The sequence below is a fragment of the Elgaria multicarinata genome, chromosome 4 (genome assembly GCF_023053635.1).
Source record: "Elgaria multicarinata webbii isolate HBS135686 ecotype San Diego chromosome 4, rElgMul1.1.pri, whole genome shotgun sequence".
Classification (NCBI taxonomy): domain Eukaryota; kingdom Metazoa; phylum Chordata; class Lepidosauria; order Squamata; family Anguidae; genus Elgaria; species Elgaria multicarinata.
In genome coordinates, this window is record NC_086174.1 from 75,953,597 (window position 1) to 75,978,364 (window position 24,768).

The following is a 24,768-nucleotide window of genomic DNA, read 5'->3' on the forward strand; positions in this document are numbered from 1 at the left end:
CTTTTTAAAGCAAATGGATCACTATTTGGCATTAGTTATGTATGTATATGTACACACAGAGAAAGTAGGCACAGGCCCCCATATGCCCTACTATGGACCCAATCCAGATCAGAGGCTCTGTGCTCACTCTAGAGTAAAGAAAAGACATTTTGAGAAACAGAATCTGCCCCAACCTGCTTTTCCATCCCTCAGAACAAGACCATGCAATCTAGCAGTATGTTTTACAAGTACTTACTGGAAAGAAAATTTTGAGATGCAGGCCCACAATCCCAGTGTGCTTCCTGTAGTAGTTTAAGGCGATCCTCTACAGATACCTGTATGTACAAACATTAACAAGCAAAACCGTTAGTACAGTTTCAGCCAATCATACAAAGCAGCCACCATTACAAACAATGGTTTGCAATCAATTTCAGCAAATAGACTTTAGATATACTGCAGATTACTCTGTCCATTTATATCTGCTCTCTTGTTTTTAATGTTTAAATACAAGCTAGTAATGATCTTTCTGTAAGCAATGCAAATCAATAACAAATAAGGTTTTTACAGTGACTAATACTGCCCATTGAAATTTTGGCTTCTCTCTCCTTTTCCCTTGTCTAAATGTCTACAGTCAGCAGGCCTCATTTTGATTCTATTGATCTTACAGCTGCCTTTACAAGGAACCACTTTGGAGCCTGCTGTTTTGCTGGTTGACAAGATGGGCAGGCATCCTCCTGGTTTACTAATTAAACTGCACTTGCACATGCAGCGGGAGCCTGACTGCTTAGTCAAATCTCCGTAAGGCATAAAAAGCATTCCAAACGCAAAATTACATTGCAAGGAATACTGAATTGCCTCAGAAATGCTAATAATTTCACCTTACAGGACACACTGTTTCTCAGCAGAGTACATCTAAGCTCTGCAGGTTGCAGATGTCAAAGATAAAGGAGCATTTCACCCTCCCCATCCTTTTAGACCTTTCATACTTCTCAATCTTTTCCTTCTGAGGTTGAAAAACGGTCTCGACTCAGAAAAGGAAATGAACAGAGATAGGCTGGGCATTACGTAAAGCTTTTGGCAAGAGTTTGAAGGAAGATAAAATAAGACCATAATTCCTTTCCATGTGAAATTTACACTGAATATTCTTCCAGGTCATCTAAATGATTCTCGCACTGTGAATTATTAGAACCTTTTGGTCTGTGGAATGTTCTGGTGGGGCCAGATAGCAATCCATTTCGCTCCACTAAAACTCTGGAACTCGTGATGGAATCTGAAATGGATAACACTCCAGGACAACCTAGAACTAGCCACATTGCTTTACAGGCATTGCAAACTGCAGGGCACCGGTTTGGGGAAGGCTGATTTAACATGTGGCAAACCAGACACAACGGCATTTGAGACAGTCTTGAGAGTAGGTGTAGTAGGGTAACTGGAAACAGCAGTGGTGTGAAGACAATATAGGCAGAATACAAGCAGGGCACTTCTGTACATCAGCCTGATAACTTCTGATGAAGGGTGATTTAAAATCTTATTATAAATAGAGAAATCAATATGTAGCTGTCAACTTTCAAAAGATGTTAATAACCATGATTTATGGAGACATTCCGGAGTTTACAAACGGACACAAATAATACAATTATACAAATCTGAAATATATCTATGTGTCTTCGGAGATTAATTCAGTTCCTTGTGTGAACTGAACTGCAGTAAATAGCAAAAAAGGTAGAATATCAATCAAGAGAGGAAAGAGAAGAGACGCAGTCACTGCATGTTACTTCTAAAGCAGTTGGTCATGATAAGAAGACCAACAACTTCTGTTTGCGTTATAGGACATGGCTAGACGAGGGCTTATCCCGGAGACCGCCCCGGTATCATCCCTGTGAAACCACATGACACGCAAGGCATCCCAGGAGCAGGGAGGAATGATCCCTCCCTTGTCCTGGGATATTGCCCTACCCATTTTTCCATGGTCTCAGGATGATCCTAAAACCGCAGAACGTGTGGCCTGCCGTCACTGGTATGTCCTGGCTCCTTGCAAGTAACCATGATGAGCTGGGACCCTGGCATGGGGCACAGAGCTCCTCAGGAGCTCTGTGCCCATCAGGGGTGGGGTGGGGTGAGCAGGAGGGGTTTTTTTCTTTAAAAACTCACATTTTGCACAGGAGCACTCCTGCGCTTCCCTCTGATTAAAAAACAAAAACAAAATGGTGGACGTGATGTCCTCTTCTTCCTGGGATGTCACGCGTCGCTTGTAGACTAGGGCGACGCTCTCATGATCATAAAATCACGAGATCATTGCCCTCCACCCCCCTTGTCTAGCCATGCCCATAGTCATTACAGCATTATATTTACATTTCAGCTGGTCATTACAAGAGCTTTATAGCATCAAGATGGATGATTTTTCTTGTTTTCCTTTCTCCTCCCCATCCCTTTTTCCTTTGGTGTGGAATCTTTTTAGATTTTAAACCTGAGGGCAAAAACTGTCTTTCAATAAAGAAATAAATTATGTACACGCTGCTCTGGGAGCATTAGCGGACGAAGGACAGGGTATAAATGCTATACGCAACTAAATAATAAAGCAGTTTACAAATAATTTGTATTGTAATACAAAAGAAGTGTCAGGTGGACATTCTCCCTAACTCCTAATCCACCGAAGAGGAGAACAGGATACCTGTAAAAGTTTCCAGCGCATATTGAGATCATCTAGCTGTCGTGATATCTTTAAGGATGGATGAAGGTCAAGTGGAGAGAGTTGGCTGGATAAATCATTGACAGCTTTAACTTTCAAGTTGATTGGTGCAATTTCTTCTCTAAATGCCTAGAACAGCAAATAGACACCTACTCTCAACAAGAACGAAGTCAAAATGTGTACACAGTCCATGCAAGTTCACTCATTTGTTCTCTCTCTGTGAAAGTTCCTACCCACTGACCTCCCCTTAAGGGTGTGTGTATGTTACAGTAAATACAAAGCCGCGATTTTGCTAATAATGGTTAGCATTGAGCAGGCAGTGTCTGAAAATTTGGAGGTTAGCAGAAAACAAAGAGCCACTAAGAAAGTGAGATGAAGGAACTTCAGAATTCTTGAGACTCACCAAAGAGTGTCAGGACATTGCATTTCCATTTATTCAAATAAATAATTAAAATTAGGAAAAAGTTCGCTCATCAGCACCTGGCACTTCTAGATAATCAAGAGAATTTTCCAATTTCTAACTACTAATTCCTCCAAGAATTACTGGTCAGTCAATCTCAATGTTAGTTTTTGATTTTGAGATTGCTAACAGTCTGGCATAATCCTCAACAGATGCTCTTATTTTTCACATTACAAAAACATAATATGCTTCTCTTTACCTCCATTTATACCTCTTAAAATTACCTCTTAAAAGCAGAAAGAGGTATTCCCAACAGTTTGCAAAAGCATTAGTTTATATTTATATTAAAATGAGAAAGGGGAAAGAGCGCTTAAATCAATAGCAGTGAAGATATAAATCAAGTTTGATCAAGTTCTGTGGGGATATAAACCACGTTCCATTGAATTTAGCTTAATCTTTATTTGAAAGCAGGAATGAAATGTAGGGAAGGTGTTGTGTATTTGTATTCAATGCTACATTACCCCAAAACAGTCCAATTCATTATTTTTCACATGATCCATGAATGGACAGGCAATAAGCCTCTAGGTCCAGTACTAAAACACCCACTGACTTCAAGACTATATTTCCTTAGATTTTCTGCCTTAGGTGTCTCATACTCTAGGATTTCTAGATTATAAGAGAGCATATGCTTGCATGGTGGAACATATTGGGAGTTCAAAGACATTAACAGGAGCAGATTTACTTTGCTTCATGGCAAGGTAGCCACAAGGATTCTCTAGTTTTGAAAGATTATAACTCCATTTTTATTCCACATTTCCTTTCAAAAGGAAATGAAATGCCAAAACCACAATTAAAAAAATACAATAATATACTAAGATGACAAACTAATGTTGCAAAAATCATTATATCCCACAAAGACCTGCCTAAATAACATTTTCACCATCTTAATAAATAAATAAATATGCTAGGTCAAGCTAAGGTGGGGCTAGGGATATAACGTTTCTGAAAACGTTGAAGCCATGGCAGGGGAAGGGGCAGCGGAATGGGGGGAGGGATGGTTTTTCCCAGGGTGAGGTTGTGGGGAAACAGACGTTTGGGTTTCAATGGAAAAATATACACTATTTCTTCATGTTTATTATAAACCTATATCATGGGAGAGATTCGTCAACTTAACAGTCTTCCAGAATTTAAGAAAGCCATAAAGAATTATCTCTTCCGGCAGGCCTACCCAGCTGAATTTTAAATTTGCCTTTTAATAATGTGCTGCTTTTAATAATGTATTAGTTTTAAATGTTTTAATTAGTTATGTGATGTTTGCATTTGTGTTGTACCCCACCTCGATCCAGAGGGAAAGGCAGGTAACAAATATATTTTTTATTATTCTTATTATTCTTATTCTTAAATATATCATATAGAACTTGGTATGAACAAAATAATTTTATGTCTGAGCACAGGGACTTTCATCAAGTTGCCCTGGAAATACCTGAATCATCCTAGAAGCCAGAAGAAGCAAGAAGAGCTGAAGTCAGAGGAAGATTGGTTTACAGCATCTGTTCCTGCTTGTGAGAAATTGGTTAGGTTGGAGTTTAGGGAAACTGTATCTGAAGGGAAAGCTATTGAGAGTTTATTTAGCTGGAGAAGACTCTCTTACCTATTCAGAATGGTAACCCACCAAGCAGAGCAATCTTGTTATTATTTTAAAAGGGTGACATGTTATTCCCTTTTGGAAATAATTATAAACACCTTTATAATAAACAACTTAATTTTTGATTTATTTCTAAAGGTGGTCTCTAGCGGTGGTGTCAATCCCATGTGTATTGCCAGAGGGAGCGGCTACTGAGGGTGTGGCGGTTTGGGGTTTGTAGTTTGTTTTTAGGTATGGAGAGTTTATTCATGGGGCAACGGTTAAAAATTTTATAGCTGATGCAGCATTCCCTAACAGCGAGAGAACTGACTGAAGTTCTAACTGGGAACTTCGTTTAAAACTGTGATCATGAGTTCCATAGATCCAACCTCAAAGTTGTCATTTCAAAAACAAAAACAGAACGCGCAGATGGGATAACCCATGAGCTATTCGGTCGCGTGTGATGGCAATGGCAGGGTGAATTACAGTGCTTCTCTCACAGGTGAGTTTTAGAGCTACATTCATTGATTGCTAGAAATCTAACCAGAACAATGTCAGAAACACAGGACTCTATAGAACAAATCTCAAACTGCCAAGAATGCACATTTTCTTCATATATTATGATATGGTGAGTCTTGTCACATGTTGGAAAAGTGAGGATGAATTGGCGCGTCCCTAAATGTCTATCAATAAAAGATACATTAGATGAGCCTTTCCCCATCCTTTTCCTGTCCAGATGCAAAACTTCGCATTCCTGTCATTGATCATGCTGGCTCGAACTGATGGAAGCTGATGTCCAAAACAGCTGGAGGGCACCAGGTTGGGGAACATTGCATTCAATCAATAATTTTAATGATGAATGGGGAAAATAGCTAACAGATCCTCTAGCCTCTTCATAGTTATCTGTGCCTCCCTCTGGTCATCTTATCCTTCCCACAAACATAATCTGCTCTCTTATGTCTTCTCCTGCCATCATACTGCTATTTCAATAAAATAAATAAAATAAAATATGTATGTGTTCCCAATAAAGTACATAAAACAGGAACATTCTAACGTATTTTACTGGCTAGAATATTTTATTCCAGGCACAGGAATAGCAGGGAACTGGCACAGATTATGAACATCTGAGTGGTTTGCGTTGCTAGGGCTTAAATACCACACAGCCATTGCATTCAGAAGGCGACTTGTGCTTACTGTTGTTTTATCAATGTGGTCCTGCAATGAGTCAATCAGTAGATCTCCAAGAGGTTTCAAATTGTTTCGCACATTCTCCGCCTCTCTCAAGTCGGCATCGAGGTCATCCATAGAACACTGCAAGTCCTTCAGTTTCTCTAGTGCTTTGTCCACTTGCTTCTGCCAGCCATTGGCAGAGTTATTGAGGCTTTCCCACTTCTCTTTCACTTCCGCAGACTGCTTACGCATAGCTCTGGCGATCCGCTGTGCTTTTTCTTCAGGGGTCAACTCTGTAATGGAAAACAATTCAAAGTCAGTATTATCACACCTTTGAAAAAGAAGGATTCAGGTGGAATTGAAAAGATGTCCTCACAAGCCCTTCTTAATAATACAGCTGTTACCTGTGACGTGGTCTGCAACTCCCTCCCCTCCATCCTGAAGCACTCTGTGGGCTCTGAGGTGTCTCTCAAGCCGAGATCAAATTAATGAGAAATTTTTTTGAAAGACTTTTCGGGGCGGGGGGGGGGGGTTCAAACAGAGGCAAATACTAAATTAAAACTCCAGTACTACACAACTCAAATGGAGCTGGACTGGGATAGGGGATATTTGAGGGCCTGACAAATAGTGTCCTATGTTATTGTAAGAGTGATATCAATGTGAAAAGAGTGGGGAAAGAAAAGCATTAATGGCAGAAGTATATTAAACTGATAGGACATAAATACTACAGTGATATTAACCCCCAACATGCTTCAGTAGTAAACAAATTAGAATTATTAATCCATGAGTGGAAAAAAAAATAGTATAAATACTAGAGAGACTAGTGTCTAATCCAGTATTGCTGTGTAACGGGGACTGCACTTTTATATTGGCTGCAATCATGTTTTGAGTGTGTCTTCATTTTAATTTTAGAAAAGATTCCTATGATTGTTTCTAAACTGATTTTTCAAAGAACATTTACTACAGAATTGAAACCAGACACTTGTACTTTTATAAGCTATAAATATCTTTGCAATCTATTCACTTATGATATGACTGTACCTTGGATATAAATATGCCTTCCATTCTGATGTTCCAGTGTGTTTAATGAGTAACCCATTAATTCCAGAAAAGCTGAAGCTACATTCATAGTCTCAGTGGCTGCCCATAGTAATAGTGTTAACAAATAATATATTTGTTTGCGGTCACAGTTTTCTTTAGAGCAGCTTTTCACTACAAGCTGGCATGATAACACACAATGGCTCAGTTCAGACAACACGTTAGTCAACAAAGAGTAAAAACTCCACTCAATGGTTGAGTTTTAAGGAGGTACTCTCCACACAACATGTTCTAACTCCACCGTTGTGTGACTGTGGGCTACCGTGGAGTTAAGTAAAATCCATTGCGACTTTTGATTGTTAGTTTCTCCACCCTCTCTCCTCCCCTGGCCCTCCAAATGGTATCCCATCAGCCAGTGCTGCAAAAAAACAATCCCAGCAGCACTCCCTCTTTTCACCATTCTTGCCAGGGAACTCTGTAGCCAGTGGGAAAAGTCAACTCAACGCAAAAGAAAACTCCACAGAGCCCGCCACACAACATGCAACACAATGGTTGTGCAGGAACTCTCCTCTGCACAGTGTGAATATTCAGCATAGAGTGTGTGTGTGTTTTTTTAAAAAAAACCATTGAAAAATGTGATGTCTGAACTGAGTCAATTTCTTTGTATTGTGGCAAAAAACTCACTACATGGATTGTTGCCATTTTGCTCTTTATGTGGTAAGATGTCCATGTCTTTTTACCCAGGACTTATTACATTATCTCCACTTCAACAGCTGTTCAGAAAATATGAAAAACTCTCTGTTCATCAATCCATTTATTTGCTGAAGAAGAAAACATGTTAAGTAAACTTTCTGTCACAAGAGAGGATGAGGGGATCCCATCTATCTACCTGTTCCAGTTTCAACATTATTGCAAACAAAGTTAAACAATGTTTACTAATCCTTCAGTTACAGTGGAGTTTCAAAGACTACAAAGCTAGTTTTGAGGAAAGTATTTTTTTAGTGCTAACTATAAAAAGAAGGGGAGGGGTAAAAAGGCAAGACAAAAGCATTAATAGAGGTGGACGGGTGGGCTTAACAACGGCTGATGTGGCCGGATGGTAGATTGATCCACTCGGATAATCAGAGTTGGGAAATAAAGGCTTAGCTACTTAATCGGACTACTCTTTGTATTGGCTGTGTTGGTTTGGATGCCTTCCAGTCATCCCCTTCCATAAAGTTGTCACATTTTAATGCCAGCACCTTCTACCTGATTTTTATTCGGCTTGCCTTTGCAAGTAACAACAATAACATGTGGCACCAGATATAGATATGAGAGTATATAGATACAAGCACCCTTATAAAACAGGTAACCCGAGAAAACAGGTCAACCGGTTCTGGATGGGGTTGCACTCCCCCTGAAGGAGCAGGTTCGTAGCTTGGGGGTTCTCCTAGAACCATCTTTGTCACTTGAGGCACAGGTGGCCTCGGTGGCACGGAGTGCCTTCTACCAACTTCGGTTGGTGGCCCAGCTATGCCCCTATCTGGACAGGGATAACCTAGCTTCAGTTGTCCATACTTTGGTAACTTCCAAATTAGATTACTGCAACGCCCTCTACATGGGGCAGCCTTTGAAAACGGTCCGGAAACTGCAGCTTGTGCAAAATGCGGCGGCCAGATTGATAGCTGGAACAGGAAGATTTGAGCATATAACACCGATTCTGGCCCGCTTGCATTGGCTGCCTATATGTTTCCGAGCCCAATTCAAGGTGCTGGTTTTAACCTATAAAGCCCTACATGGCTTGGGACCACAATACCTGATGGAACGCCTCTCCCGACATGAACCTACCCGTACACTGCACTCAACATCTAAGGTCCTCCTCCGAGTGCCTACTCCGAGGGAAGCTCGGAGGATGGCAACAAGGGAGAGGGCCTTCTCAGTGGTTGCCCCCCGACTGTGGAATGATCTTCCCGATAAGGCTCACCTGGCGCCAACGTTGTTATCTTTTCGGCGCCAGGTCAAGACCTTTCTCTTCTCCCAGGCATTTTAACAGCATTTTAACAGCATTTAATAACGTTAAGTTTGTTTTAATGGACCCCAGAATTGTTGTTTTAACTGAATACTGTTGTTGTTTTTATACTGTTTTTATGTTTTTTAAATTTTTTGTATACTTTTAATGTCTACTACTTTTAATTGTTGTAAACCGCCCAGAGAGCTTCGGCTGGGGGGCGGTATATAAATGTAATAAAATAAATAAATAAATAAATAAAGGCCTAAATGAGCAAAATCACTTCTTCCTCCAAGAGCTCCAAATGGAAAGCCCTGAAAAGGTAGATATATTCTGTTGACACCTGCTGGGTAAGAAGGAGTAAAAAGTACTAATAGACATGTCTTAAGAAGCTTAATTAGCTGTTACTCCTAATTAGCTTTGTTTCCTTTGAACATAATTATGTGATTTTCATGTTGGCTTTGCTACAGAAAATGAGGGTATTTAGTAGCCCTTCACTCAGGTGAATAACCTCTCTTTCCTTAATTCATCATGTGTCTAAGTATTTACCTATAGGGTGTAAATGACATGAGTTCCAGAGTACCAAATATTGCTTACTGAGGGCTATAAGATTATCCTAGGATGATGTCTTATGCTTGTGTGCCTTTGTCATCACCCCTAATAAATGTTGGTTTTACAGCTTCTAAAGCAGTCTTTGGAGGTACCATGTGCAATAAGGAATGCTGCCTCATAGTGGCTGTGACCTCTGTTCTTTAAAGCCACAATATTCAGCCATGGCAGATGTTGCCTAACATAAATAAAGTGCATGCATGCATGTAAATCACTTGTAACAAATATTTCTTTTATGAGTCAATGATAATTTATTGAACTTTTTGCATTTGTAATTAAAGTGCAGAACAGATGGTGAATGCTTAATTGAGAATGACATATCTATCAAACTAACTGTGCTACTTGATATTACCAGGGGGATTTCACCAGTATTCACCAGGTTGCTTCTAAAATCATCCATTCTCCTCCTGCCTCCATCTCTCTTTCTCTGACTTGTTCTTCGATTGCAAGCAAAATGCATACATACCCATACTAACTAGGTCTTGAAAATGTGTAGCTATTGAGGAGCACCCCCATTTCTCTGGGTGTAAAGAAAGGGGAATGTTTGGAGTTGTTAAAAGTTACATTTGGGGGGTGTTCAGCTTAGGGAAAAAAAGAGAAAGGTCAGACATGACAGAGGTGTATAAATTCTTTCCTGGCGTGGGGAAAGCAAATAGGGAGGTGTTTTTCTCCCTCACATATAATACTAGAACACACGGCCATCCCCTGAAAGGGGATCTAAGGTCCACCCAAAGTTGGAATGAGATGAAAGAATGGCTGTTCTCCTCCTTTTCCACAATTCAGAGATACATGGTTGCTGGCACCAGTTTTCTCAGCCTCTTGCAGTTGGTCAGCCAGCAAGGCCCACTGTCTACACAGCTTAATGTCATCTACAGATGAAAGTAGATGAGTTGTCAAACATGTGAATATTTTTAAGATGCATAATGTTCCTTACCCCTAAAGAAAGGATGAGACCAATAAAATCAGGACCTCAGTTAATCTTTTCCTGCCCCAGTCCCAATGAAAAACAAACTACTGAAGCTTGTCACCACTGGCACCAATGGAAGCTTCCCTCCCAGAGCTCCAATTAGCTTGTACAATAGAAAAGGAGGGCCAAAAGTCTATCAGTGCAGTGGGGAGAAGAGGTTGAAATTTACATGGATTCTAAGGTAGATATAAATTTAAAGCTTCAAGGCCTTCTGAATTGGGATTTGTATCATTTGGTTTTTTTATACATAAATATGATTAAGTTGGAAGAAGCCAGATGTTAATTAGCTACTCAAAACCCAGCTAGTCTATAAATGAAGCAATTTACCATGGCATCACTCACAAACCTAATACTCTCAACTGCAAAATGAATATTACTGATTACCATCTTCTCCTAACGCAACGGTCTGAACAAATTTGAACTTGGAAAATATTTTTCATAATAATTCTCTCAATTTAGATTAAAGTTAGATTATACATGCAACACCTCATCAAAGCTACCTAATGTAGCATGGCATCCACTTGAATGTTGAAAACAGCTGGGGATAAGATCCAGTAAAAGAACCTGGCAAGTACTAGCCTGGGGAAAACATTCATTTGTTTTAATCAGCAGGTATTCATAATGTAAAGCCGTAGCTGAAGAAACTAGGAAAACTAAAAGTTGCATGGAATGCAATTGCAAAAAATTAATTAAAAGATGGGTGTTTATAATAGTGAATTTCCTACAACATGCTCCCAATTAATGGAATAATCGAAAGTAGGCCAAGAAAAGCCAACTATGAAATAAGATTAATGTATTATCCCATGAGTGAGAAGTTGAGGGGGTAGGATTACAGTTTGAGATTGATAAACAAATGGTCAAAAAACACCTAATTTCCTTGAATGAGTTCAAATCTCCAGGGCCCGATGAACTGCATCCTAGAGTAATGAAGGAGCTAGCGGAAGAACTCTCAGAACCTTTGTCTATTATCTTTGCAAAATCATGGAAGACGGGTGAGGTGCCGGACGACTGGAGGAGGGCAAACGTTGTCCCTATCTTCAAAAAGGGCAAAAAGGAGGAACCTGGGAACTACAGACCAGTCAGTCTGACATCCATCCCTGGGAAAATTCTGGAGCAGATTATAAAGAAGTCAATTTGTGAACACCTTGAAATCAATGCGGTGATCACTAGAAGCCAACATGGATTTGTCAAGAACAAGTCCTGTCAGACAAATTTGATCTAATTTTTTGATAAGGTAACCTCCCTTGTGGACCGTGGGAACGCTGTGGACGTCATATATCTTGACTTCAGCAAAGCTTTTGACAAAGTACCACATGACATTCTGATTAACAAACTAGCTAAAAGTGGGCTAGATGGAACAACTATTAGGTGGATTCACAGTTGGCTACAGAATCAGACTCAAAGAGTACTTATCAATGGAACCTTCTCAAACTGGGGAGAGGCAACAAATGGGGTACCGCAGGGCTCAGTCCTGGGCCCAGTGCTCTTCAACATTTTTATTAATGATTTGGACGAGGAGGTGCAGGGAACGCTGATCAAATCTGCAGATGACACAAAATTGGGTGGGATAGCTAATACCCTGGAAGACAGAAACAAACTTCAAAGTGATAGGCTGGAGTGCTGGGCTGAAAACAACAGGATGAAATTTAATAGGGATAAATGCCAAGTTCTACATTTAGGAAATAGAAACCAAAGGCACAGTTACAAGATGGAGGATACTTGGCTCAGCAATACTACAAACGAGAAGGATCTTGGAATTGTTGTAGATCGCAAGCTGAATATGAGCCAACAGTGCGATATGGCTGCAAGAAAGGCAAATGCTATTTTGGGCTGCATTAATAGAAGTATAGCTTCCAAATCATGTGAGGTACTGGTTCCTCTCTATTCGGCCCTGGTCAGGCCTCATCTAGAGTATTGTGTCCAGTTCTGGGCTCCACAATTCAAGAAGGATGCAGACAAGCTGGAGCGTGTTCAGAGGAAGGCAACCAGGATGATCAGGGGTCTGGAAACAAAGCCCTATGAAGAGAGTCTGAAAGAACTGGGCATGTTTAGCCTGGAGAAGAGAACATTGAGGGGAGACATAATAGCACTCTTCAAATACTTAAAAGGTTGTCACACAGAGGAGGGCCAGGATCTCTTCTCGATCCTCCCAGAGTGCAGGACACGGAATAACGGGCTCAAGTTAAAGGAAGCCAGATTCCAGCTGGACATCAGGAAAAACTTCTTGACTGTTAGAGCAGTGCGACAATGGAATCAGTTACCTAGGGAGGTTGTGGGCTCTCCCACACTAGAGGCCTTCAAGAGGCAGCTGGACAAGCATCTGTCGGGGATGCTTTAGGGTGGATTCCTGCATTGAGCAGGGGGTTGGACTCTATGGCCTTGTAGGCCCCTTCCAACTCTGCTATTCTATGATTCTATGATTCTATGAGTGCAGCAATCCTATGAAGGGGGAGGGGGAGAGCATTTGTGGCATTTGCTCCATCACATCCTTAGCCTTGGGGAAGTAGCTTTACTACTACTCCTTCTTCCTTTTTTCTCCCCTTACTATGCCAGCTCCAGGTCTATTTCAGGGGCATGTTGGAGAAATCAGGAGACTTCGAATCCTGTGAATACACAGTCTCAATGACACTCTCCCAGAACTCTCCATTTCTGGCCCCACTGCCAGAACCAGACTAAACAATGCTAAAACACACACAACTGCATACAAAGTCAATTGTTTTATACAACACAAGTAAATAGTTTTTTATAAGACAGATAAGTCAACCAAGTTGTTTTTCACAAGTCTGATTGTTTTATACAAAACTTATCTGTCTTCTCTACAAGACAGATAAGTAAACTGAGTTGTTTTTCAACAGGTATCTGTTTTTTATCCTGTTTTGTCATATACTAGACTTCATCAGAAAAAAACAGTTCCATTATCGCCATGAAAGTGCAATGCCATGGGAGTATAATGGTTTGCAGACTTAAATAGTCGTTCCGTACTGTTTTTGTTAAAGCCCACCAAACGGAGGTTTTTCTCAATCTCCAGCAAGCGATCCAAAATGCTTCAACAACAGCAAGTACTGTTGATACTGCCAACCATACAACAAGACTAGTGGAACCTTCTGCCACTGTACTAGGGAGACTTCCGGTAGCAGACCTCCATCTCTACAGACAGAGAGGGAATACTATTTATTTATTTATTTATTTAATTACATTTATATACCGCCCCACAGCCGAAGCTCTCTGGGCGGTTTACAACAATTAAAAATAGTAAACTTTAAAAGTATGCAAAAATTTAAAAAACATAAAAACAGTATAAAAACAACAGTATCCATTTAAAAACAACAATTCTGGGGTCCATTAAAAACAAACTTAACATTGTTAAACGCTGTTAAAATGCCTGGGAGAGAGAAAAGTCTTGACCTGGCGCCGAAAAGATAACTTTGGCGCCAGGCGAGCCTCATCGGGAAGATCATTCCACAGTCGGGGGTCAACCACCAAGAAGGCCCTCTCCCTTGCTGCTATCCTCCGAGCTTCCCTCGGAGTAGGCACTCATAGGAGGACCTTAGATGTTGAGCGCAGTGTACGGGTAGGTTCATGTCGGGAGAGGCGTTCCATCAGGTATTGTGGTCCCAATCCACATTCCATGGCCCTTCCGCTGCCATCGCATTCCATGGCCCTTCAGCTGCCATCGCAGGGAGCACAGGACTGCTCCATTAATGAACCATTCCATGCACACTATTATGAATTTTATCCCTATTAACATATGCTAAAACAGATTGCTTTATATATTTTGAAGGAGCAATACAAAGATGCGAACTAATATTTGAATCTCCTCTGAACCCCACACACATTTTCATAAGGCTAGTAATACTTTAACAGTGAGAGTTAGAAAGAAAAGTATGGTCCAGGAAATAGATGTGGGCAAGACATTTTGGTGCTGCAGTGAGAAATTCTTATATTGCTTTCTTATTTCTCACATCTCTTTAAAGATGTTACACCAAACATCTGAGTGAATATTTGAGTGATATGATTTACAGCTTCTTAATTACACCACCCTCATTGATTTGCAGAGAAGACTAGGCTGTCAGGCAGAGAGTCTGAATAATATGTCTCTATATATCAAATTTGACAACCGATTATAAAAACAAAAACATGCAGAAACCACATTCACATGTAAGTGTTAGAACTGTCCCATCTTCCAGACAGTTCACTAACTATAATAATGGTCTAAAACAACCATGTCCCAATGCCTTACAATCTTTATTTTATTTAAAAGGTGCTGATGTGGAGTTTCCAATAAGAATTCTGTTGTCACTTGTTACATAAAACAATGTACAATTTATTAAATTCTTTTGAAGACAATGAATACTTACCAAAGCAATAATTTTTTTGCATATTCAACAAAACAATTATTTTAGTTTAAGAAGTTGGGTTTATTCATTCAATTGTTCTAAAAAATGTCTCTGTCAAATTTGAAGATGCTGCTGAAAACTGACCTGACTTTGAGTGCAAGTTTTTTCTTGGTTCTTCAGGGCCTTCAATTGGTTGATCAGCAAGAAACACCCGTGCCTGGTCTACAGCATTTAGAATGGCTTGTTCTTTATCCTTCAGTTCACGCCTTAGTGCCTTTCCAAAAGAAAAACAGAGGAGTCACTTGTAAAAGAAGATTGCTGACAATATACGTTACAGCAGCTCTCTTTTCATTTCCTTAATCAGATGTGGGTTCTTTATAATACCAAAAATATAAATGATACCAAATACAGACTTGGGAGATAATGAATCAAGGATTAAGTCACTATGCAAAACTAGTTTACTACTGGGAATGTAGGAAAATGTAAATATGTATACCAGAAAGAAATTATGATACATTAGATCATATTACACATAACTTAAAATATTCATTGCTGTCTGCATATCGCTGTAAGAATGCTGCAAGAGAGATTATTTAAATATGTAGACAAGAAATATATTTTAATATATTGAATTTGAAAAATAAGAAGAAAAGAATAATTATACATGGACTCAAAATATTATGCTCAGGCAATTTCAGTTTTTAAGCAGTAAGAGAAATGATAGGTGAGGATTAAGCTAAAAGGAGACACTGCTAAACACACTAGTCTTGGGCAATGCCAGGTGTCCTATCATGCCCGCAGGCTAGAAGTGATGAGCAAGCGGGTTGTCAGCGTGTCACAGCATTATCAGTGGCAGAGTGGTCTGTAAAGATAAACATCCAAAATCCTACTGGACACATCCAAAGCAATTCTCTAGATCCCTGCTATAGTCTGTGATAATTATTTCTGATTTAACAGTCAAACTCTAACATTCAAGATTGTATTCTATTGCTGCTCTTTTCATTGAAAATGTCAGGAAATCTCTGACGAATAGCAGTAACTAATTTGTGAGATAAAAGGCAACTTTCTTATTGGGTTAAAATACTGTTATTGTTTGTTGTTGTGTTAAATAAATACATACAATTCTTTTACTGGCTTTCTTTGCCCTGTAAGCTTGTGGTACAAGCTAAATCATCAGAGAACAGAGCTCTAAATATTTCTCCACAATTAACTGCTGTCTATTTTGATCTTTTCTGTTCTCTCACTAAACCCTGAAAATATAGCTGGTTTATTTTAACTAGGAATTTTGAATCTATCCACCTACATTAAAAAAATAAATCCATGAATGTGTGTGCATTCCCTCTGGGAAATGTTTGTGAAATAGTATGTGAAAGCCAACGTCTCCTCAAAATAAATTCTAACAACATCCATTTTAGGACTGGCGTTATATTTAGGATAGATGCTGTCAGTATAATACTTTGGCCCTTTTTAATGTATAACATCATATACTTCTAATAAAAGCCATGATGCCAAAAAGCACACTAACTTCAAATATGCTAACACATTTGTAGCTTTATCAAACATTTCCCCAGGCTCATGTTGAACAGCCAAGCCTGATAAAAAAAAATTCTGATAGATGAAGGCAAAGCCATTTTCAATTAGAAAACATGGGGTTTTCTTAAAAGCACAACTTGTTATCTGAATCAGGCTCCAACTCAGTGAAGTAAAAGTATATTTTATTTGAGCTTGAATCTGTTTGTTCTTTGACAAATTTATGTCCCAGTACAGTTCACTGGTGTTGAATTACTCTGTCATTATACTGGGCCAGGTGTTGGAGAAACTTGTTTCTTTTATAGTTTTGGATGGGAATGGAAAACCTTTGTGTGTGGGAAGGGGGTAGGTGCAGTGACAGAGGAAAAGCAGTTTTATATGACTTACAAGAAATGAAGAAGCTTGGTTGTAACAAAAAACTTGTTGTTGTACTTGTACTGAAAGGAATTTTTCCCGGCGATACTAATTTGTTATATCCATTTGTGTGCACGGATCCTCCTTTTTGTGAGGCAAATCCACAATCATAGGTATCTATCTTTGCTTGGAAATATATATCAATGCTACTAAGTGATCCACTCCTAATACTAGACTCAGGTCTGAGCACAGGCATGATCCAGAGAATAAAAATTGCATGCACCAATAGTTCAAAACCTTGTTCCATGCATCCTTATTATCACTCCTGCTTTAGAACTACAGGGATACTTCAGTTTATGCAGCCAAGTGGACAGTATCCACAAAAGCTTGTACCAGAATAGATTTATTAGTCTTTAAGGTGTCACAAGATTGCTTTAACCTAAATAAAAATAGCAGCTCAGGCATTAAATGTTAATGCAATGCATATTCCTAGATTTAATCTCCCTCGCTCAGGATTGGTTAATTATCTGCATATACCATTTGATTCCTCTACACTCATCTACTGTAGACAAGCCATGTGCAGAAGACTGCAACAGGGTACAACAGATAGAAGTGGGATCCTATCCCTGATCTCTACACATCTTGTGGTCTTCTGGGGGAGAGCCTATTCAGGTATAATTCATGACAAATATGCATTCAAATCCAAGGAATATAAATTCCTAATGTATATTGCAACAATACTGAAACTCTAGAAACTTGTTACCTGAAAAATTGTGGGACAATACAGTGGCAAGAATGAAATATACTTCAGATTTTTAAAAAATTCCCTACAGTGAACCAGCAGTATTATAGATGTATAGGTGTGGCTTCTCCCATTGAAAACTATTGTGGGGAAATCTCTCTCTATGAGCTTTTTGTGCTCCATCTTCCATAGCTCATGGTAGGAACCTAACATGTTCATTAACATCTAGATGGTGGCCATTATGCTTGAAATTATTTTGATACAACAAAACCATAAATCTGCAATCTTTTTTTTATCTTTGAGAACTCAGATTCACAGGGTTGGATCCACACTTGGCCCTCTCTGCAAATATAAGGGCTTCAGATTCAGCAGACTCTTACTGGAGGAAGGTAGTGGAGGTGATTTTCATGATTTTCATTTTCATCTCCCACTGCCACCTCAAATGCTGTTCTGGAGGGCCCTTCAGTCCTGCGGAGGAAATTTTAAGGGTGGCTGCAGCAGGAAGGGGGAATCAGTGTGAACTGCTTACCACCGCCACCACTACCAAGAGCATCACATGAGTAGAACTCTGCTCATGGGAAGTCTGGATTAAATCCATAGTCTTCACTCATTCATTCTCCTATCAGTTTTCTAGACATTAAGGAAAGCAGGAGAATACAGCATCAGAACCATTTAGAATTAGTTAAAATATAACGTTTCCTTGAACTGAATCAACAATTCCAATTGATTTGGAACACCAAAAGTCTCGGTTTATGATCCACAAAAGAAATCTAGTTATGTAAAATTGCGCTGGCAAACCTTAATGAACATAATTATGTTTCAGGCTTTTGTAATCTGTCCTCAATTAAGTAGTGCTTTGCCTCATTTCTGGCCATAGTTGAATCCCCTCACGTTTGTGTGAAGTAGGACTGGTTAAAACTCTGCTTTAATCACATTATTTTTTTCCAAGGGGTTGATCTCAAATGTTAACCCTTTTAATCACAGTTAACACTGCATTAGTTTTTTTTTCTGGATAGACCTTTAGAGTACATAAGAAGAGCCCTGTTGGATCAGACCAAGGGTCCATCTAGTCCAGCACTCTGTTCACACAGTGGCCAACCAGCTATCAACCAGGAATAAAATAAAATGTTCTCCAAAGGTGAACTATGTTTTTTCAGCCACTCTTAAAAGTATGAATTTGTCTATACTTAGTAAGTTTCATTCTCTATTCTTATTTAAAGAATCAAAATATCTGGAACACATTTGCATTAAAAAAAATTCCAGGAATCTACTCCTCCAGAGAACAGTACCAGCTGGCACTACCCCTGATTTCTGCACATTAAGTCAAAGGTGATAAAGGGCTCTAACACATATTGGGAGCAGGACTGGCTACTGCAATTTATTTTTCTAACTCACCAGAGACGTTGCTGTGCCAAATTGTTATCAGGTTAACTCAACACATTGTCTTCTTTATAGAATTTCCCAAACAGCAGGTTGAGTAACAAAACCAGTGAAAAAAATGTTAGCCCCTGGTTGCTATTAGCCATTTTTGGTGTGAATGTTCTCCAACAAGGCATGTAAATAGAACAATGCACGTGAATTAGCTTAGTGGTGAATTTAAGCGGGGAAGGCTGTACTTGCACTAGCATTCAATAATTGACATTAACACTTCCTCACAACACAACACAATAATTTTCAAATGACAATATATGGGAAAGCATTTAATAATAGCAATGGGCTAAAATGCAAATTGGGCTACCGCTTGGAAAACCCATTTCCATTAAATAAATTGTTATCTAACAGGGTTGACTATAATCACTAAGGAAAACAAATATATTATGGGAACACATGTTATTCATGAGACTAACAGCACAGAAATTTCATTGTGCATCAGAAAGAGGATCCTGGCATTGATTATTTACACACTGTATCTTCTGAAACCCACTGCAGAACACTGCACATAATGTATAGTTAAACTATGGAATTCACTACAAGATATGGTGATGGCCACCAATTTGGATGGCTTTAAAAGGGGGTTGGATAAATTCCTGGAGGAGAAGGCTATCAATGGCTACTAGTCCGGATAGCTATGTGCATCCTCCAGTGTTAGCGGCAGTAAGCCTATATACACCAGTTGCTAGGGTCCATGGGTGGGAGGGTGTTATTGCACCCACATCCTACTTGTGGGTTTCTGGTCAACAGCTCGTTGGCCACTGTGTGAACAGAGTGCTGGACTAGATGGACCCTTGGTCTGATTTAGCACGGCTCTTCTTATGTTCTTAATACTACCCAGTCTTCTTATTTTTACCCATAAGAAGCATGCCCTCTCCTTTCAGATTTGGAGCATTACATCTGTATTGCTGCTGTTTGCCCTTTTACCATTGTTAGTTCAAATCACAGTTTGCAGACCCCCTTCTAAACATGGTTCCAAGCTATGTTTTGGGGCTAACCTTAGTGATAATAAGATTCCTCTCATTGTGATTATTTACCTTAGCCTTATTATGGTTCAACAGCATATGGGTGAGGAGTGGGGGAAAGAAGGTGTTTTCCATGGTTTTGACAGTTATTGTGAAAATATTTATTAGATTGTGAAAATATTTACTTAATTACTACATTTCTATACTGTTCAATAGCCAATAATTTGTTCATCGAAAGTTAAATGGAAAGTAATTCCTATTTTCCCGCTCTATCTCTGAAGGCGGAATATGCTTTTAAATATTGGACAGTATAAACAGTTTCCGATTTATGCATGATTACTTTAAGATTACTTTTGTGAACCGCCCAGAGTTTTGTGAACCACCCAGAGAGCTTCGGCTATTGGGCGGTATAAAAATGTAATAAATAAAAACATAATAATAAAATAAAAATGAGTTTGCCCATACCAAACAAAGGTAGACATGTACCAATTCTTTTAAATGTCCTAACCTTCAAATAAAATTTAAATAGACTTGTGGAGAATATGCAGTTTGCCAAAAAAAGGGGGGAAAGGTGAAAGATAACTTTGAAGAAAGAAAACCAAATATACGTTATTTCAACCCATATTATTTGTTCAGTAGCCAAAAACAAGGGTGTGATTACAGCAATTGGTCCACCAATGCAAACATTATATTTGTCCTCCCAATGGTGGCAATATATGTGCTTCTTTTCCCAATGTCTCATTGCATCTACTGTTTTCCATTCTTATTTGCAAGGAAACTGCACTTTTGAAAAGAAGCTAAAAACCAGGCAAGAGCAAAATCATCGTAAAATTAAAAACATACTCATTGAAATCCCTTTTTTTACAACCTGAAAATACAAAGTTGCCTTATTTTGAGTAAGGCAATTGGTCCATCTAGTCAGCAGTGTCTACTATGATGGCAGCACTCTCCAGTTGGACAAGATACCCGAGATCCTTTTACCTGGAGATGCCAAGGATGATCATGGGAGAATTAGTACAAAGGGAATGCATTCACCATTGGTATATGCAACAGAGTCCTCCACATGATCCTGTATAGAGTGTGGGATTGCATCGCTCTATGAACATAGGCTCTTAGATCCTTTTGTAGTCCCAATGCTTTGATATTCTCTTTTATCATTGTGTGGGTAAGTTCCTAATATCAAGTCTGAAAAGAAAAGGGAAATGTGGACTCACATTTGATTTATCAAGATCATTTTTGTACTAATAAAGTAGTTCTGCATTATTCACATTTCCTGTCTTTTCTGTCCATTACTCAGCACCTGATGATTTTTCAGTTGCTTCTATTCTTTGCCCTCATCCTCTGTACACTTTCTTTTAACTTGTTCCAGAATTGCACCGCCACTCTCCTCCTTCAAATACCCCCAACTTTGCCTTGATTCCTCCTATAGGCTTTTGCTCTTTCAGCATGTTTCATTCTCCTCTTCCGGTTTCATTATTAAGCCCTATAATATCTTTCTGTTCACCCCCACTCCTCACACTGTTACCCCATTATCTCCCCTGCTAGTACAACAAATTCAGTATTTTCTGTCTTTTTAAAACTTTACATTTAATTATCATTCTCCAGCCTTAGCTTCCAATCTCACTTGTTCTCTTCTCTAATACAGCACTTTTCTTCTGCACTTCAAAACAATCCCATTCTTTTAATTCTCTCCTAGCAGCTTAGCCACAAGCTACTCATCACAGAATTTCATCATGTTTCTCCAGCCTGCTTCTGTGATCTTACTCTCCCGCCAATTATTCTCTGCATTCTATAAATAAACTCATAGGCATGGATCCTAACTAGCATTCCATGAACAGAAGGACTCCATTCAGCCATGGATTGGACTGAAATCCAGCCATTTGTGCTGATCCTGTAGCCCCACAACTGTCCCCCAACCTCCAGAGCAGATTTAAGGTGAGTACACAAAGGGCAGCAGGAAAAAGGACTTGCATTTAAAGGAATTGCATTGGCTGCCTATACTCTTCCGATCAGAATTCAAGGTGCTGGTAATGACATTTAAAGCCCTAAATGGCTTGGGACCTCAATACTTGAGGGACCGTCTCTCCTTATATATCTCTGCCCGAGACTTGAGATCTGTTGGAGGAGCCCTCCTCCGCATCCCACCAACACCACACATATGCTATGGTGGGACATGGGAGAGGGCCTTCTCTGTGGTGGCACCCCGACTGTGGAATGCCCTCCCCTTGGAGGCCCGACTGGCACCAATGCTGACTTTATTCCGGTGCCAAGTAATAACATGGCTTTTAAACAAAGCTTTTAATGGTTAAATTCACCTGCTTGCACATTGTTTTAACGTTTTAATTGTTTTTACTGCTTTTAAATTATATACTGGTTTAAACTTGATTAATGGTTATTTTTAACTGTGTATGTTTATTGTTTTATATTGTATGATTTTATCTGTATGCCGCCCTGAGATCCTAGTAATATAGGGCAGGATGCAAACGTTTTAAATAAAATAAAAATAAAAAGGACAATCTGCGAAAGTTGCTTTCCATTCAGGATCACACGGAATGTTTGTATTTTTCTTGGCCTCTTTTCTCTCCTTCACCATCTTTTGGAGAAAACATTCAGATAAATTATTTTGGAGAAGGGAAAGAATGAAAAATATACACTCCCCGCGCCGAATGATATCCTTCTATAGTTTTCTCCTCCAGTGATCCTACTAGAATTTCAGCTTGCAAAATCTTAGTTCATACAAGTAGTAAAAATGTGTTTTCTCGCTTTCCATGCTTCTACGGCAGTATGAAGAAATGTTCAATCGCAGAGTCTATGCAGTCTCTGTAAACATGCAGAGCTGAATCAGAGGGAGAATTGTACAAAGCTGGCATCTATTGTGAATCCTTCAGTAAGAACTACTGTTTATAATTTGCACTACACTATAAATGTGCATGGAGCTTGAAGATAAGAGGTGGGCTTTGAATGTAAGAGAAGGAATCTTCTTCCTGCCTTCTTACAATAAGTACAAGTAAAGAAACAATAATAAGGAAGGAGACATAACACAGAACTAACAAGCTGCATTTTTTTCTGGAGAAAACAGTAAAGAAATAAACACAGAAACATGCTGTGCACATGCTGCAATTCTGTGACAGTGCAGAAAAGCTCAGAATGTGGTATCGAGTGCAGAATTTAGGTTGGTAAGCATTTCAGGGGGTTTTAAAAGCAAGTTTCTAGACCTTATAGTTGAAAGGATATGCATGAATGTGTCTGGGCAATACCTACTGAAACCTCAGAAGCTAGAGGAGCAATTGAATAAGACTTCATATGGGGTTTCATCATCTTGCATAATTTATGACTAATTCTCGTGGCTATTAAACCCACATTATGCCATACAGTAAAATGCAGGAAAATAATATTTTTTAAAAAAGATTTTTTTCACATTTGCAGAATTTGAACCAGTAACGGAATTCAGTGTTTCAGATTATCTGCGGGAAGAATTTAATTATTAATTTTTTAGCTAGGAGCACATACAATCCTAGTCTTAAGGAGGGCTTCTAAAGAGAAGAATGTCCTGAAACTCTAGCAGGGCGCTCCCAACAGAAAGAACCAGGGTGGTAGAATGAGAGGGCTGAGATCTTACATAGGATTCCTCTTTCTTCATTGTATACAGGTACTGCTAAAATGACAGATATAGGGGGGTTGTCATCCAGAAGGAGGCAGACTTCTTCCCAAGATCGGCTGAGTGGCGAAGAGATGGCTTTCCTTCCCAAGAATAACTGGACTCAACACAAAGTGTTGGGATCCACCAAATTAGAAAAACTAACTAATAGCCTTTAGTTGGATAAATTAACAAAACTGGCCTCTTTATGGTTCATGAAACTCTCAACAGGATTTGAAATCTAAAACATTTGTTACATAAGACTCCTGACACATACATGCATACACACACACACACACACACACACACACACACACCTGCCACGCTTGGGGCATCAGGGGATGTTGTTGTTTATTATTCACTGTCTCATGATGTCTCATGTCCAAGCTGTAATGCCCAACATGGGTATAAATGATCAGAAATGGCAGTGAACAATCAGCTCACATCAGAGAAAAATGTCCTCACTATAGCTCAGTAAGAGTCTTCAATAATATTGGCTGATATTAAGCCTTCAAAGGAAGCAAGGAAATGTAAGAGGGCACATGAATGGAACTATGCACAGCATAAACTTGCCTAGTGATTCAATAATATCTCTAATTTTAATGATCCCTGCAAATTGACTGTGTTGTTTAATACTAAGGCTATCCACACACAATTAAATAAAAGATGATGTAGTAGGACACATCATTTATAATTACCAACAGATGAGGGCAATTTAGCTTCCTCCAGTTCTTTCAGAACTCTTGATGATGCACAACTTCTACTATCTTTGCAACCTTCTTTTGAAGTTTCTTCCCTGTGTCCTGATGTGGCCAAAGTTGGGAAACAATGAATTCCCCTCCTTTCTCAACAATCATTTTAGAATAGGAAAAGCTATTTTCCATTGGGAAAATTGGGAGAGGAGCCATGGCAGATCTCACAAACACCTCAGTTGTTTAAACACTTCACGTCCATTTTCTTACTCCAAATTGCCTTCAGTGGCTTTCCCCCAGTGGTATTTCAGATGCAGGCTTGCAAGGACAAAAGAAAGCCACCAAAGTCACCTGCAGCCACTGTAGAGGACAAAGTCTCCATTCTGTACACCTTTAGGCGTATGCTTCAATTAAGTCTCTACAAATGTAACATCTGCCCTTCATGCTCCCTCAAATCCTTCTTCAGGACTAAGACAATTGTGAAGAATGTTGTCCAGTCAGTGCTGCCAGACCGCAAAGTCTGCCAGAAAGAGGCCGTCCATTCACTAACCAACAGACTATACAAGAAATCAGGGCTCTTCTGGCAGTAAAGGGCTATTACAAGTCAGGAAAATCAG

The 24,768-nt window shown here is 39.3% G+C and overlaps 1 protein-coding gene across 2 annotated transcripts in view; it reads right to left on the bottom strand.

The window, feature by feature from the left end:
- Positions 1 to 24,768, bottom strand: part of UTRN (utrophin) — a 390,352-nt gene that overhangs the window by 95,523 nt on the left and 270,061 nt on the right. For both annotated transcript variants that reach the window (XM_063124582.1, XM_063124583.1), the window contains 4 exons: positions 14,945 to 15,074; positions 5,887 to 6,155; positions 2,651 to 2,797; positions 236 to 314 (listed from right to left, as the gene is read on the bottom strand). In XM_063124582.1, coding sequence (XP_062980652.1) covers positions 236 to 314; positions 2,651 to 2,797; positions 5,887 to 6,155; positions 14,945 to 15,074 — 625 coding nt within the window. The remainder of the gene's footprint in view (positions 1 to 235; positions 315 to 2,650; positions 2,798 to 5,886; positions 6,156 to 14,944; positions 15,075 to 24,768) is intronic.